The 17,500-nt window shown below is 34.9% G+C and overlaps 1 protein-coding gene across 1 annotated transcript in view; it reads left to right on the top strand.

The window, feature by feature from the left end:
• The first annotated feature begins 1,047 nt into the window (after positions 1–1,047).
• LOC135200492 (roundabout homolog 2-like) overlaps positions 1,048–17,500 on the top strand; it is a 748,467-nt gene continuing 732,014 nt past the window's right edge. The window contains exon 1 of the mRNA XM_064229141.1: positions 1,048–2,101. Coding sequence (XP_064085211.1) covers positions 1,948–2,101 — 154 coding nt within the window. The 5' untranslated portion in view covers positions 1,048–1,947. The remainder of the gene's footprint in view (positions 2,102–17,500) is intronic.

Raw genomic sequence — 17,500 nt, 5'->3', positions numbered from 1 at the left:
AATATTGTTCACTTCGTTGGCGTAAATACTGGCAAAGGGAAGTAGCATTTACTTGGGTTAATAGAATTCTGGTAGTATAGCTTCAGTTCTCTTTATAAGGATTTTTACGAGCTGGACAATTTTTGTTTGTAGAGCATGTATATCTTTATTTTTGCAGTTATTTGCAGATGATTGTTTTTAATTTTGTGATTTCTACAACAGAAACACTATTTGTAATCTTATCCGTTTTGATTCTGTAAGTAACAGTTTGCGTTGCTTTCGGTTACGGTCTAAATAGATTAATTAATCACGTAGTTGTATGTATAGTTTTACATAAATATACATACGCATGGCCTTACATGCATATTCATCTAAGTCGTTCCCGTTTTTATATCCGCCATCAAAGGGTACCCGAAAAAAAAGGGAGTGGATTTATAGAGATGTTTAGTGGGGTCCCGATGCTTCTCTCTCAACCTTTCCCTTCAAGTTACAACAACATAAAGCAACAGAGGCGAGGGTGGTAATAGCTGATAAAGTTACTTTCATGGGTATCCACAGCTGTGTTATTAAGCCATTGCAACATTTCCCTCGCCTTTGCAACATTGTTCTCATGTCGAGTGCAAAGGGTGGACCCCATAAACGTCCTTGGTATGTGCCCCGACCTTTTTTTTATCGCTAGGAAAAAAGAGGAAAAATGGGGTCGGGGGAAGAAAGTCTCGATTCTTTATCCATATCAGCCGGCGGCCTTCTGAGATTGATTCCTGTTCGTTCTTCGCCTCTCCAGTACAAGCTGCTGTATGAACCTCTCAGCTGCCACGGCCCGGTGGAGGTGTCTGCGTTGCCGGCACCCCTAGCGGTGCCAGGCGCACGAGGGAAGTAGTCTGTGGATATGTCATTAACACGTTAATTAACGAGTGTCGCCGATAGATTACGCAAATTTAGTCTAGCATCCTACGATATTGGGTTTTAGGATAAACATAAGGGCGCCTATAAAGTCAGTCAGTCTGAAACGAGCCAGCAGTTGTATGATTTTGGAATAAGTCCGAAGAAGATGTTCCAGCCTTTCAGGTGCGATTCCAGTCTGGCTGGAATAGTGACAGTGGTAGTACGCTCGTCTTGCTTCCCAGTATCTCTCGTGTTGGGACCCATTAAGTTAAAGGCTTTGGAAACTTAACGGCGTCGCGGAATACCATCAAGAGCCTGAGAGATTCAATAAATGGTTACCTTTCCTTCACACACATTTGCTCTATCGGTTTGATTGGCTGTTCTTGACTTGAAAATATCTTTGACGGATTAAGAAAAGTAGCAAAAGAATTGGACTCTGAGTGCTGTTTCAATTGTGTAATAACGTTGAATTGACTTTTGTGTTTAATTAGGCACACTGGTCGTCTTGCTCTATTGGTGAGAGTTGGAAAAAAATATTTACGCATTTATAAAGAAAGTCTATTTAGATAAAAAGAAAAGTGAAGACAGAAAAAAAAAGAATGTGAGCCACTCACTCGAAAGGTTTAAGTTTTTCCTCCCATAAATTCCAGACTCTGCGAGGGGGAAATAATAGAGAATCCATAAATCTTCTCCCACCTGTTTTCCTTTCTCTCTGTTCGGAAATGTCCCAGGCCGGAGGGAGTGTGTCGTTAAGTTACAACGGGAGAGAAATTCTCCTAAAATGTCCCTGTGGTTACTCACCATGCGAGGATGCTTAACGCCCCGGTGTAAACGAAGTGACTGACTGACTGGCTCAGAATCGGATGACAGTTGGATTAAAAAGTGGATTGCCTGGAAAGACTCAAAGGAAAAAAAAGGGGGGTCGGGGAATAAAGGGAAAGTGGCTCCTCCTCTGAAATCATCATCATCATCATTAAAAAGGTTGTCATTATGAACTATGACCCATTCCCGCCGTCATAATCCTGGCGCTAGGGCAGTGGTGGAAACGAAGAGCGTTTCGGCGATGGATGCCACCATGTAAATATGGGAGAGGGACGCCAGAGCATTCCAGCCTCACGCATGGCCCAAGAGATGTGTAAGAATGCCAAGAATGCCAGCGTTTTGAGGACTCTCATCAGCTTTCTGTTCCTGTCGTTGACATGGGCCTCGGAACCTGTCCAGGCCACATCTTCTCATGGTAGGCGTCGGCTTGTCTCCTCAATGCAGTTTCTCCTTTTAAATTCTATTTTTTATTATTTTTTAACTTTTTTAATTAAATTTTTTTTTTTCAGCCCCAGGATTAGATGAGATATATATCCCTCGCTTTTTCTCTTATCACCTGCACTAAAGATGAGCCTATTTCTTTATTTGAACAATTATTTAGAGCTCATTTTCGAATTAGCTGATTTCCTCATATAGATGTGGGCTGTTCTTTTACTGCTTTTGTGGTGTTGACTAGCAAATCTAAATGTTCTATTAATGTTAAATGCTGTTCATCGCAATTTTAACTGTTATTTTGAATTTTATTTCATGTGTGTTAAAGAGTTAGCTATTTTAGCACAGATATTTACCTTGCATTGTCATTGCAAGCGTAGCTAAGTCTTTCAATTTAATTAACTTTTTTTATTTAATGCGTGTGTTGTGCAGTACCCAGTCCTCCATATTTTTTTATTGTATTTACTTGCATATAAATGTTTTTTTTTTTTTTCCTAAATAATTCTGTCGTATTTTGGAAGCTCGAATTTATATAGCTAGTAATTATTCTTGTCAATTATTTCATTCATTTCTTATGTATATGATGACGAGTAATTTTTCTGAGGTTGGGAGGTTCTTTCTTTTGCTCGCTTGTTTTTTCCAATGAGCTTTTGTCTTTATTTTGGGGATTATTGACCTTACTGTATGCATACTAATTTTTGTATGTTGCAGTTCAATACCTTTATAACTATTTAATGATTTAGGCTTCCTACAACACACATATCTAGTTGAATATATATATATATGATATCATGTACATATATAAGATATGATATTTATATTTATATATATATATATATATATATATATATATATATATATATATATATATATATATATATATTGCAGTTCAATAACTTTATAACTATAATGATTTAGGTTTCCTTTTACTTAATCACACACATATCTCAGGGAATACGTTTTTATATATATGATCTGTATATAATATACATATATATATGTATATATGAAAAAAAACATATATATATATATATGTATATATATATATATATATATATATATATATATATATATATTTATTATATATATATATATATATATATATATATATATTATATATATATATATATATATATATATATATATAAGAACCCGAACGCCCATTGTGTCAGAATAAACATTTTTGAGAAAAGAAATTGTCGTGCGTGTAGTAGTATTTCAGATTTACGCTCCAGCTCAGCTCTGTGGTAAGTGGGATTCAACGATATGGCTGAATATTCTATTTGTTCATTTACTTTTACATTTATATTCCAAGTGGTGGAACAGTTTCCCTTTTCCTCTTTTCCCGAATCTACTTCAAAACTTTGGGACGATTTCGGGTATTCGGAGATTTTATGCTCTACATTTTACTGTTGGTCTTTGTTGGTTTGTCGTGGGTGTATTTTCATGGGGATATTTTCTTTGTCTCAATGTTCTGTATAAATTGTATATTATTTAAATGGACGTTTGAATTGTTCTTACACTTCGGTCTGGATTATTCTTCCGCCTTGAACGAAGCGTTGAGAAATCTCTCGGGAATGTAGGTATATTTTCACGTAATATTACTTTGTTCGCTGGATTTTTCCTGTCTTAATATATAGTTTAAAAAAATGTACATTATTTCAATGGATGTTTGAATTTCTCATACACTTCGAACTGGACGATATCTTTCGCCTTAGGGAAACGCCGAGAATTCTCTCTTGGGAATGTGCTGCGCCAGTGATTAACTATCGAATTACCTATTAATGACCTGGCTGTAATGACCACCGCAAGCATGAATTAAGAGCAGCGAGGAAAAGCTCTGATCCATTCATGCTTGAGTGTAAACTCTATTTTTGTCCCTTTTTTTTTATCACGGTCCGTAAATTATCTACTCTGCATTGTCATGCGACTCTGGTAATACTTCTCACCTTGGCAACTTACAGTCCCTCACACGCGCTGGATAGCCTCGGATAATGCAGACTAAACAGAGGGTTCGTTTTGTTTGCAAAACAAAGAGGATGATATTAGCAAGTGATTCTTTTTATATCGTAGTGGCTTTGCGTGAGGTTAGTCCTGATTTTCTTTTATTTTCTTATTATTATTAATTAATTATATTATCCCACACATCTTATATTATAATTATATTTTTATTTATATTATATTATATTTAACATACATACATACATACTACATATATATATATATTATATATATTACATATATATATAATACACATTTATATACGTATAGCATATAATACACCCACACACCACACGACCCACCACACACACACACATATAATATATATATATATATAACTACTTATAATTATTATATATATAATATATATATATGTTATATATATGGTATATATATATATATATATGTATATATATATATATATATATATATAATATATATATATATATATATATATATATAACACCACATATATATATAACATACAAAGAGTAATATACAGTGTGTTGGAGAGAGGAAAACTACATCTGCAATGGAGTACTGCACAAAACCTTCAGCTGCCCCAACCTGGCATCCACAATGCCAGTTTAAATTCGGTGCGAAAGGCTCTTGATACGAACTGCGATGGAGACTAATGACCGTTCTAGTGACGGAGACCATTGTCGCCCTTGGGGAGTCCAAGGAATATGGGACATGAGTAGTTTGCACATTCAGATTTGTCAGATTTAGAAGAGGACTAAAAGCGGCTCAGTGGGAACTCTTTCCGGAACTTGAGGATTTATGGAAAACCATCCTAACTATGAAATATGTAAATATTCATTTTTCTGAACTGAAATGTTTGTTCAAATTTTCATTTTAGAAGTTTTCGCGCTAGACTACCAACCCGATGGTCCGAAGTTCGATTCTCGGCTCTGCCAACGCGGAATCAGAGGAATTTATTTCTGGTGATAGAAATTCATTTATCGATAATATGGTTCGGATTCCACAGTAAACTGTAGGTCCCGTTGCTAGGTAACCAACTTGGTTCCTAACCACGTAAGCTATCTAATCCTTCGGGCCAGCCCCAGGAGAGCTGTTAATCAGCTCAGTGGTCTGGTAAAACTAAGATATACTTAGTACTAGCCGATATATCGAAGTATAGTTCGTTTGCTGATGTAATGTAGACATGAACAGGTGTTAACGCCTGAATAGATGGAAGAAGAAAATACAATTTTTTATTTATCCCTTCAACATTTCAGCCTTAAGGATAATATGAAAAAAAAAAAAAGTACTGGAAGTATTATTGAGGTGTTGCCAAAGAATTATAGATGCCACATGTGCTTTAGTGCACTAGCGCTGGACGAAAATAAAAAAGAAAAAAGACCCAGAAAATCAAACATATCATATATATATATATATATATATTAATATATATATATATATATATATTATATATATAGTGTGTATACTTGTCTTGGTCTACTTATTATTAATCTGTGGTCTCCCTTGCTAATTATACTTGTTTTTTTCATATAACCCTTACAGAAGCTTCCTTAGCTGGCCAATGGCGTTGGTGGCCTGTTACCTAGGAATATTTGCTGACTTTGGATAATAATACAAATAAGTCTTCTCAGTCTTTTTCTTTGCGCCTTTTAGTTGTGAAATCTCTCCTGGTTGTTTTCATTTGTTTTTTCTTGTTCTCGTCCTGTAGGTAGTCGTGTATAATAGACCTTCACCGGTAAGAGTATCACGATCGCTCCATCACTATTTTATAGACATGTTTTGGGACAGAATTACCATGACCGGATGTTGGTTACGTAGCTCGGGCTTTTGTGGCGTTTTGTGTGCGCTCTTGCATGCATGCATGAATGTGTGTGTGTTAGTGTGTGTGTGTGTGTGTGTGTGTACGTGTCCTAATGATCTTCGAAAGACAAAATAGCCTTATACAGGAGATGAAAGAGAACACAGTATCTAGCGTGTGGCCACATCGGTTTTGAATGGGCATGCGTAAAGCCAGGAGAGATTGGAGGATGATAGATTGCACGTTTGCAAGATTTTGCTGTTATTCCCAAATCCTTTTGTTGTTCGTCGTTTGCAATGGGAATGAGTTTCTTTCGCACGTACTACTCGGTATTGTTGACTGTGTATGTGTGTATATATAACTTACACATTGTAAATTTGTATATATATACATATACTATATATATATATATATATATATATATATATATATATATATATATATATATATATCACACATATATAAATAATATAATACATTATATTTATATATGTGTATATATATGCTCTATATGTATATGTATATATATATATAGATATATATATATATATATATATATATATATAATATATATACATTATATTTATATATGTGTGCATATATGTAAAGTATATGTATTTATATTGTTATATATATATATATATATATATATATATATATATATATGTATATATAATTTACACACATTTAGTCATTGCCATTTTTCTAGTTGTCATTAACCCGTGTCGATCTATGAGATGTTAGAGGTCTTCAAAGACCGGAGCGAGATCTCATGCTGCTGCACATATACGTTAAGCCATCAATGTCCTTTAATATCGAGTTCACTGATATTGGGAATAACTGAATCGAATGGGAATTATTGTTCCCTTGGGTGTAAGATCATGTATGTATTTTGTGTCTTATATTTTTCCCTCCGTTTACCTCCGCCTGAAGGTGTTTACAACGCTGCAGCGCCGCCGAAGTTATCAAGCAAGCAAGAAAGCAAGCGGTGGCAGGGTTATTCAACCCGCGAAAAATTCAAATAGCTGAAAGCAACGTAATGAAATATGATGATAGAGGCAATGGATCGGGAAAGTCTTGAGCGGAGTGTTTTCGACTTTCCGGGTTCACTTGATAAAAGTCCAAGAGGTGCTCTGCATTGCAAAAGGGCCTTTGAAATGCAAAGTCAGGTAATGCGCCGAGCAATCTCCCGCCCGACTCGGCTACTTGGGCCAAGGGAGAACTGGAAGGAGTTCGGCTTTGGAGGATTAATGGTTGTCGTGGAGGTAATGAAACAGAATCAGTAGAATTAAGAAGGGTACGTTTTATCCGACGTTTGCTTGAGGGTCGGTCTTTGCGAGGGAGCCTGCGCTATGATTTTATGCATGGAAGAATATGCTCGACCCGAGCGCATCAAAGGAATATACATATATGTATGAAAAATTTTTGGTATTTACACATCTTATCTATATACATATAGTATGTATTATCTAAGATTTATATATATTATGTATATATGTATGTAAAATTTGTTATTTACACTATACACACACACGCGCGCATATATATATATATATATATATATATATATATATATATATATATATATATATATATATATATATATATATATATATATATATATATATATATATATATATATATATATATATATATATATATATATATATTAGAGCAGCAAAACTGTCAAAAAACGACGGTGCTACAAGGGAAGGTCTATTATGAGGCGAGTTCGACCCTAGGAGAGGTCTCGAAGCTTCGACCAAGGTAACTTTGTTGGCAGATCCATTGATCAGTTAATTCCCTTTAGTGTAAGTTAGATTCAATAGTAGGTGGTGTTTGTGGCTTAATACTTGGGTCTCTTTTTTTTTTTTTTTTTTTTTTTCCTTTTTTTTTTTTTTTTTTTTTTTTTTTTTTGGTAAACGGTTGGCCCCATCTGAAGCTATCGCGTACTAGTATATTATACCCTGCGTGGGGAGGATGACATAATCCAAGTATTCTCCATTTCCCTTTCATTATTATTTTCTGCATATGGAACTTCCGTAACTCCCGTCTTTCTTAAACCTTCACTGTCACACGACAGAATCCTGTAAGATATATATATTTATATATATTATATATATATATATATATATATTATATATATATATATATATATATATATATATAGAGAGAGAGAGAGAGAGAGAAGAGAGAGAGAGAGAGAGAGAGTAGACACACACACACACACACATATATATATATATATTATATATATATATATATATATATATATATACATATATATATATATATATATATATATATATATATATATATATATATAGAGAGAGAGAGAGAGAGAGAGAGAGAGAGAGAGAGATTTTCCCTAAGCAATTGAAACTCAGAATCAAAATAATGATGCATCATGTGAGCCAATGAAATTCTAGGAATTTCATTCGATTATCTGGAAGGTGATGAAAATTGAGCAGTGATTCCGAGTATTTGCTGATTTTCAGAGAGCAGAATAGGAAAGATGTGACCTGACAGCTGTGAAGAGGTAGGTCGAGAAGAATATCTCTCTCCTCAGCTCAACTAAACATAGGCAAGCAGTATACATACATAGAAGGACTGGAAAATCACTTTGTGTTGGATAGAATATAATCGAGAGAATAGATAAGGTGTTTAAAAATATCAAGTTTCTTAGTAGCAACCACGGTCCAGATCAACAGGTCAGCCAGCGCGCAGCTTTGGGTATGAATCACCAATACTGTGACGTCCATGCGCCCTGGTCTCTCACACGTGGTTAACCAAAACAATGCTTTAGTTTGCTACCCATAGAGGTAAGGTAAACAACAGGACGTGCTGTGCACCTATATATCTTTTTATTCATTCATTCATTCTATCAGTGATAATGCCAAGTAACTCGCGGTATTTGGCTGTTTTAACACACGTGAAAAAACGAAAAACTCAATATAAAATACCATCGTTTTCCAAGGCAAAACCATCATAGACCAGTGGGTAAATGCCTGCTTGTCGTGCAGACAAAAATTAACGTTGTGTGCTACTGTTTGCTCGATTCATTTCAAACCCGAGGATTACAAAGATGATATGAAATCTCGGTTACTAGGCATTGAAAGTCCTAAAAATCATCGGCCGCTAAAAGAAGATGCTGTACCAAGTCTTTTCCATACCAAATGGTGAGTACATTAAGCACAAATGTTTTGACAGTGCTGTTGTTTGTATAAAAGTGAATACAGTCAAGCTTTAGAGTCCAAATGAATTAATAGTATATATAATTATGTAGAAGCACCAGTGTTTATATTAGTGATATTGTTTCAGGCGCATTGCATTCAGAACATGTTAATTCAAGATGTGAAAGAGCTGAAAGCAGGAATCGTCAACAAATCGTCAAGGAGCTATTAAGTGTCTTGGATACAGACTGCAACATCAGCAATGTTGGCTTTTCGTCAATAAGTGATACCCAGATATCGACAGCTGATGACATAAATTTGCAAGAAGAAAACGAAGTTATGCCAGGACAAGTGTCTTAAAGGAGTTTGAAAATTTAAAGGTGAAAATGAAGAAGCTTGAAGAAGAAAATTATTACTTGAAGGAACAAAATGCATACTTTAAGTGCAAAAATATGTCTGTTTTGATTGAACGTGAAGTTAGTTTATTAGAGTTGAAAATATAATTAGGTTCTTTTTTCAGTAAAACTCAGATAAAGTCAATCATTAACAAGAAAAAAGTTTGTGAGTGGAGTAGTGATGACATTGCAAACGCTTTTTACTCTTAGAAGCTTAAGTCCTAAGTGCTATAGATATCTAAGGCTCAAGAAAAGGTATCCATTGCCTTGCGAGAGCACTCTCAAGGAAAGAGTGAAAGAGTTTTACTGTGAACCGGGGATTTTGGTTTCAGTATTATTAACGCTATTGAAAGCAAAGCAGAAACGTTTACCTCTACTGAAAAGAAAAATTGCTGTTTTGTCATTTGATGAAATGAGCATTAAGAAAGAGTGGAGCTATGACAAAGGAGCAGATGTCCTATACAAACCGCATGAAAATGTACAGGTGGCAATGTTGCGAGGTCTTATAGGTAAATGGAGACAGCCAATCTATTTTCAGTTCGATCAATGTGATATGCTAAAGTATTGTTAGAAATAATATCGAAAGTAGAGGATGTTGGTTATCCTGTGGTAGCAGTGGTGCATGACATGGGATCTACAAATCTTCGTATGTGGAAAACAATTCACATATTGACCCCCTTTGAAAATAGGATATCTTTCAAAAATCCTAAAGCAGAAAAGAGAAGTTTTTGTGTTCTCGGATGTTCCCCATTTAATCAAATTAGTAAGAAATAATTTTATTGACTCTAGTTTTTCCTTAATAATGGAGAGTGTATTTCAGATGCTAGTATACGAGAAATGCTGAGTAAAACCAAACAGACTATGGGCTTGCATATAAGATCAATGAAATGCATTTTAAATGTAACCGGTCAACAAAGACAGCGCGTTAAATTAGCAGGTGCAACTGCTGTCTAGATCATGTGCCAATTCAGTGAAATATTTAGGAGAAAGGGACTGTTGAAATGTCAAAACTGGAGTGAAACGTCCGATTTTATTCTTTTAATGAATGACTGGTTTGATATCATGAATTCTTCTTGCATGTATGGAGAGTTTGGTAAAAGCAATGCTTTTGGTATTGATGTAGAAAAACAAACAGGTACACTGCTCCAGGTCATCGAGGTAATGAGTACTATGAGAGTTAAAAGTCCTAATACAAAAGTCTTTTCAAGTTCCAGAAAGGAATAATTTTATCATGTAATCCACCATTGCTTTGTTTAATATGTAAAAGCCTCTCATAGTATTGACTACCTGCTGACACAAAGATTAAATCAAGATTGCCTTGAACATTTCTTTGGGTGCATAAGGCAAATGGATGGTCACCATGATCATCCAAATGCAGTGAATTTTAAATTCAGGCTAAAAAATTGTTGTTAGGGAAGGAAATGAAGGTAATAAGTGAAAAGTGTAATATCACCTCAGTTGATAAATCCATTGAATCTGCCAATGAAGATGAGTATATAACAAAAGAAAGGGAGTTAGCTTTAGAGATATGTTCTTACAACACAGATGTTTAGAAATTTGAGTTTGATCTAGAAAAAAGATGTTTTTGATGAGGAAGAAGACCCTTTTGAGAGCAAACATAGAAATAAAAAAAGATATCGAGGGAGTAATTGAGGAGGAGGCTCTTAAATACATTGGGGGATATATTGTCAAAAAATTTTGTGTGAAATACCCCTGAGTTGGGAACTAATAATAAAGAAGTGCCAAAGAGTGATACTGGATGAATGTGTTAAGTATGGGGGATGCATGTACCTTCTAGTCATTTCTTTTCACAGTTAGTAATAATGCGGGAGATCTTTAATGCTGTACACGGAAAGCACTCACAGAGGGCAAACATTGTTTTAAAAAGCTTTGCTATGAATTGAAAAAGTCTAATATTGAAGTTCCTGACGAGTATTATAGCTTTTTATGTAAAGTATCCGTATATTTTCGAATGAGATTATCTTAATATTTGATAAAGTATAGGAAACGTCAGGGCAACCATGCAGGGAAGCACTAAGAAAAAAAATAAAGTTGTAACTTGATGAAATATTTTCAAAAATGCAAATGTTGTTTTATTTACATACTTGAAAGATCAATTATCAAAAAAATTCTCTTCTAAAAAGATTCTTGACGGTGCGTTAGACCTAACGTTCGTTTGTTTGTTTGTTTGTAGGGTGTTTTTACGTTACATGGAACCATGGTTATTTTCAGCAACGGGACCAACGGCTTTACGTGACTTCCGAACCACGTCGAGAGTGAACTTCTATCACCAGAAATACACATCTCTCACTCCTCAATGGAATGGCCGGAATCGAACCGGCGACCACGAGGTGAGAAGCAAACACCAACCAACTCGCCACTGAGGCGCTGCTTTATGTCTGGGTAACATGATGATTGAAGAAGTTGCTCTTGGGAAAAGGCCTCTGTAAATAGGATTGGCGAAGAGACAAAGGCGGTGGAATTAACTGTCTTTTGAAGGTCATTACCGAGAATAGTAATATTTACAAGATCCACATTCAGTTAATAATATTAAAGTAGGGGACCCAGAGAATGTGAACGAAGAAAAATGAAATAGAAATGGTATGAAGAACACCGGTAAGTGCCTGTGTGTGATAGAAAAGAAGTATAGAAGATTTTATCATCGGGGAAGATGCAGGTACTATACAAGAGGTGGACTGCAGATCGTCATAAAAAAGATTCACATTTATATCGATTCACATATAAGTATTTATATCATATGCATAAGTTTAAATGATATCAAAGATTATATGAAGCTATTCATTGCTTAACTTTGGTAATTACATATGTATCAGCTATTGTGTTAGTCCTCAAAGTAACTTTAGTGTCATTTCACTTGACTGGTGGTCCGAGTTCGCTTCCCCGCTCTGCCAACGCGGAATCAGAGGAATTTATTTCTGTTGATTAGATATTAATTTCTCGATATGATGTGATTCGGATCCCACAATAAGCTGTAGGTCCCATTGCTAGGTGACCAATTGCTTCCTAGCCACATGGAAATATCTAATCCTTCGGGCCAGCCCTAGGAGAGTTGTTAATCGGCTCAGTGGTCTGACTAAACAAGATATAGTACTTAACTTTTTGCTTGACTGGTATAGAGGAGTCTTTTAAACTAGTGTTAACACTTGTGGAGCTCATAATGAACAATATTTCAGAATAATTACTACTGATGAGTTTTATTGTGTTTGAATGCAGGTTCAATTGCGTTTGAAAACGCGTCGACAACAATGCATACAAGCTTAACAAGCGGATCGCATTAAGGAAACTGTAGTTCCTATCGTATCGGAAATATAGCAACCCCGCATCATTTCTGGTGAATCGCTTCAGTAATTGCTTTCTAATCAAACAGATTAGCGCCTCAGTGGCGTGGTTGGTTTGGTGTTTGCTTCTCACCTCGGTGGTCGCTGGTTCGATTCTCGGCCAGTCCATTGAGAAGTGAGAGATGTGTATTTCTGGTGATAGAAGTTCAGAGTCTCTCGACGTGGTTCGGAAGTCACGTCAAGCCGTTGGTCCCGTTGCTGAATAACCACTGGTTCCATGCAATGTAAAAACGCCATACAAACAAACTCTCTCTCTCTCTCTCTTTAGAAAATGGTTTAATGGTTAAGATAATGATACTTAGTTAATGTTTATTGGCTTTCGCGCAGTTGATAGTTCGGCTTTCGAGAAATCGGTCTTTCGAGCAATTGAGAGTTCGAGTAACAATTTTTCGAGCAATTGATTTCGAGCAATTTACCGAATTCCCGTAAAAACACCATACAAAGAATAATCAAACAGTTGTGAAATGTAGACTAGATGTTTAAAGCGCAATTCACCGCGTGCGAGATATTGGATCTTAAAGGTACTGTCTCATGAAGAATGAATTGCTTTATAGGATCCGGCTCTTAAACAGAGTTTAAGAATGAGGCGAATTGTATTGCAGTAGGTCGAGAAAAGCAGTAAATTAATAAAAAGTCTTGAATACGGAAGTCTCCCAAATGTGTTTGCTTTTGCGTATGCTGGTCCGCTGGTTTAGTGGTTAACATCGTGGCATGCCACTCAGACGTCGCGAGTTCGAGTCTACCCCAAGTCGATGAAAAATCACTCCCCTGTATCATGATCAGTTACTGCTGCAGTGTGGAGTCTGAGGTGGAAGTTTGAAACCAACATTCTTTGGAAGCTTGAATTTCAAGTCAGTGGCCTCTGCGTGCTTGTTGTATGTGAATAGGCTCCATCTACTGAAATAATAACATATAATGATATATTTAAAAAACGAGAAGTCATAGTGAGACGGTTTATTGACTCGAGATCATGTCATTCTTCTGCACCTTCGTTCCTCTTTCGGCCGGAGGTCAGGATGAGCGGAACGATCAGTGAAGATTAAGAGAGAAATCCAAACGTTTACAGTGACATTACTTCCAGACTTTCAGTCAACAAGAAATGACTTGACAACGTTGTCCACTTGTTATGAATGATTTTTCAACAATTAATTACTTGAAATTCTTGTGACTCCATCTGGCGATATAAAAGTGGCTTGTCAATTATTGGTTTACGTTCAGTGAATTGTGTCCACAAAAATTAGTATCAGTATAATTGTTAATTATGTGATATTATTTAATATTACGCGCTCAAAAGGAGATTCGATAGGTACGTAAAATCCTAAGAAATGTCTCTCTTCATGATTTATTGATTCTTTATTTACGAACTCGATTCCCTAATTATTTTTCAGATTACACATGGGCGGTCTTGTGTTTTTTTTTTTTATCTAAAACGAAATAATTTTTGTTTAATACACACACATATATATATACTATATATATTATTATATATATATATATATATATATATATATATATATATATATATATATATATTATATTTATGTATATATATATATATATATATATATATATATATATATATATATATATATATAATATATTATATATATATATATAATATATATATATATATATATATATATATATATATATATATATATATATATATATATATATATAATATAATATATATATATATTACCTTAAATTTTAAAGCAACGCTGATTATTCAGCGACGAAACTTGGCATCCTCTCTCTCTCTCTCTCTCTCTCTCTCTCTCTCTCTGAAAGGGTTTGTAACATGCCTGGCAACAATTTTTAGATACTCCCAGTAACTTGAAATTCCCAATTTCGGCAAATGCTGAGGTCCTTTATGTAATGGGCAAGCAATGAAAGTGAAATTTGGCAAGGTAGGGTGTATGTTCAGTTTCCTGTTTTAGATAATCTCTCTCTCTCTCTCTCTCTCTCTCTCTCTCTCTCTCTCCAGAGTGCTTGCGGGGACCTTGGAAGTTTTTTTCACATGAATGATTTTGGCCAAATTCAGTAAGATTGTTTTTATTTTCTAAATGGACTGCGGCTTTGCCAACTGAAGCAAAAGCATTCTTATTATATGTTATGCTTCATACTTTTATTTTTATTTAGTAAATACTGTTACAGTCTAGATCTTTGTTGTTGGTACCAATTGCGTGATAAATTTTTATAGCACAACTTGTGATATAGTATGTATAGTATATGTATACTTAGTGTGAGTGTATATATATATATATAATATATATATATATATATATATATATATATATAAAGGTTTTTTTTGCCACGAAGGAAAAAAATGAAAAGCGAGATAGCCGAATACTCGGCTATCTCGCTTTTTTTCATTTTTTTTCCTTCGTGGCAAAAAAAACCTTTATTTATACATAGCATCACGTTTTATATACTTCGTGATCAAGTTATTCATATATATATATATATATACCTAATATATATATATATAGATATATATATATATACGATATATATATCTATATATATATATATATATATATATATATATATATATAGTATATATATATATATATATATATATATATATATATATATATATATATAGGGTGTGTGTGTCTAGTATCATTGATAACTTTTTGGTGACAGGAAACTTTCGCACGTGGTAGTATTGGTGACTTTATAATGACTTTTTTTCGCGAGATGAAGATGATGCTATAACCTAGAATTTAATGGGACAATGAACTTTACGTGTCAATTACAATATTTATATATATATATATAGATATATATATATATATATATATATATAATATATACTAAATAAATACACACACACGTGTGTGTGGAAGAGAAAGTTAATTATATTGAACAGATTTAAAGTCAGTGACAAGTATATTGGTAAGACTGAAAAGAAGGCTGTTATAAGAATCTGGTAGCACACGTCACAGTGGGAGATCAGCCAAAACATTAAATCAAATATAGTATATGGAAATTAAGTATCTACATGTAAGGTGCTTGAAATGAATTTTTTTTTACATAAGGTTTGTACATTAACAATCTTCAGAGAAATGAGAAAGATTAATCTAACGGATACAATAAATATACAAGAAGATAGTTTTGGAATCAGGTTTGCATACATCAGTCGATTTAGAGCTAACGAGGTCATTTTTACTCAAGTGCGTGTTTCATGCAACTCAAGAACTGTATAAGCGAAGAATTTTATCTTAAAATAAAATTGCAGCGACAAATAATGAAGCCGAATTAGTGATGAGGAATTTCTATGACTCTGTCTTTCTTTCCTCAAGTTGTATCCCTTCCTCCTGGTAAGGAACATGAAAATATGACAAATATGACTTCCTTTCTCTCACACTGTATATCTGTCTTATATATATCCCTTTCTCACACATATATATATATACCCATATTATTTCGGAATGTTTTTTGGTGACATCGAATATATATATATATATATATATATATATATATATATATATATATATATATATATATATATATATCATATATATATATATTATATATATATATATATATATATTTTTACGTATAATAGCGGGCCTTGAGAGAGGCTAGATACGTAAACGGAAGTGATTGAGGGATTTCAAGAGGGAATTGCTTTACTTACCGTAAACTGACAGTTATTATTAATTTCTTTAGAGGGAAGGTCGCCAGAAAACTCAGCTCGTTACTTAAAGCTATTTATTTACAAAACGGCCCGTGCTGGGCTGGAGAAAAGGTAAATGATATTGGCCCCACGTTGGGGCTTAGAATCTCTCATTCAATTCAAGCTGATTTTCATTCACTTGGGGTAATGCACACTTGCGGGCAGAGACGGCACGTGACTCATGGAATCTGGAAAAAGAATCCCAGATTAAACGAGATAAAAGGAAAAATGACTTCTTGCTTTGATTAATTAATTCTCTAATACTGGGGAGAAGGAACTTTTAAGGGTTCACTGAAGTATGCATGACTCCATTGGTCTGGGACGATCACACAAGGGGAAGCATGCGGCCATGAGGCAGTGAGAGGGCAACAAAGGGATGAATTTCCTTTTGTTGCTGGAAATTGAATTGGGAGAATGAGGATCAAAATTATAATAGGTGATAAGGGACTGGCAATATTGTTGTTTCACAAGACGTACCTGGATGTCGTGTTCAGTGGCTCTTTGTAGAAAAGCATGGCCCCCTTTGTCTGAGGCCTGGGTCATCGGCGCGCCACTCACACCCTGGGTAGGCCTAACAGGCAGGCAGGTAATTTGACCTCTGTCCGAGATCACGTCTCGCAGCCGACTGAGGCAGAATTCAGTTGGGTTGCTTGGGGGTTGGAGGTCAGCTTAACCCCCCACGATCAAAGGCAAAATCCTGGAAAACAAGCATACAGCCAGCAGAGGGGTCACAGGAAAGAGAGCTTAAGGTATAGGTCTAAGAAGTACCAATCTTGCCTACACCCTTCCCTTTTGAGATACGTCCCTACAGCTGATAAAAGACTCTTTTCCCCAACTGGGGAACTCTCTATCTCTAGCTGGCGGGTTTTGGGCTTCCCGCGTTTACTAAAATCAGCTGATATTCTAAAGAAATGGCTGCCGTTTTCCAAATCAAATTATTTAGTTAATTGCGGGGTAGACGAACGATCTATAAACGTCACAAATATATA

The sequence above is a fragment of the Macrobrachium nipponense genome, chromosome 27 (assembly GCF_015104395.2).
Source record: "Macrobrachium nipponense isolate FS-2020 chromosome 27, ASM1510439v2, whole genome shotgun sequence".
NCBI classification, from domain to species: Eukaryota; Metazoa; Arthropoda; class Malacostraca; order Decapoda; family Palaemonidae; genus Macrobrachium; species Macrobrachium nipponense.
This window is presented reverse-complemented; position numbering and strand designations above follow the sequence as displayed.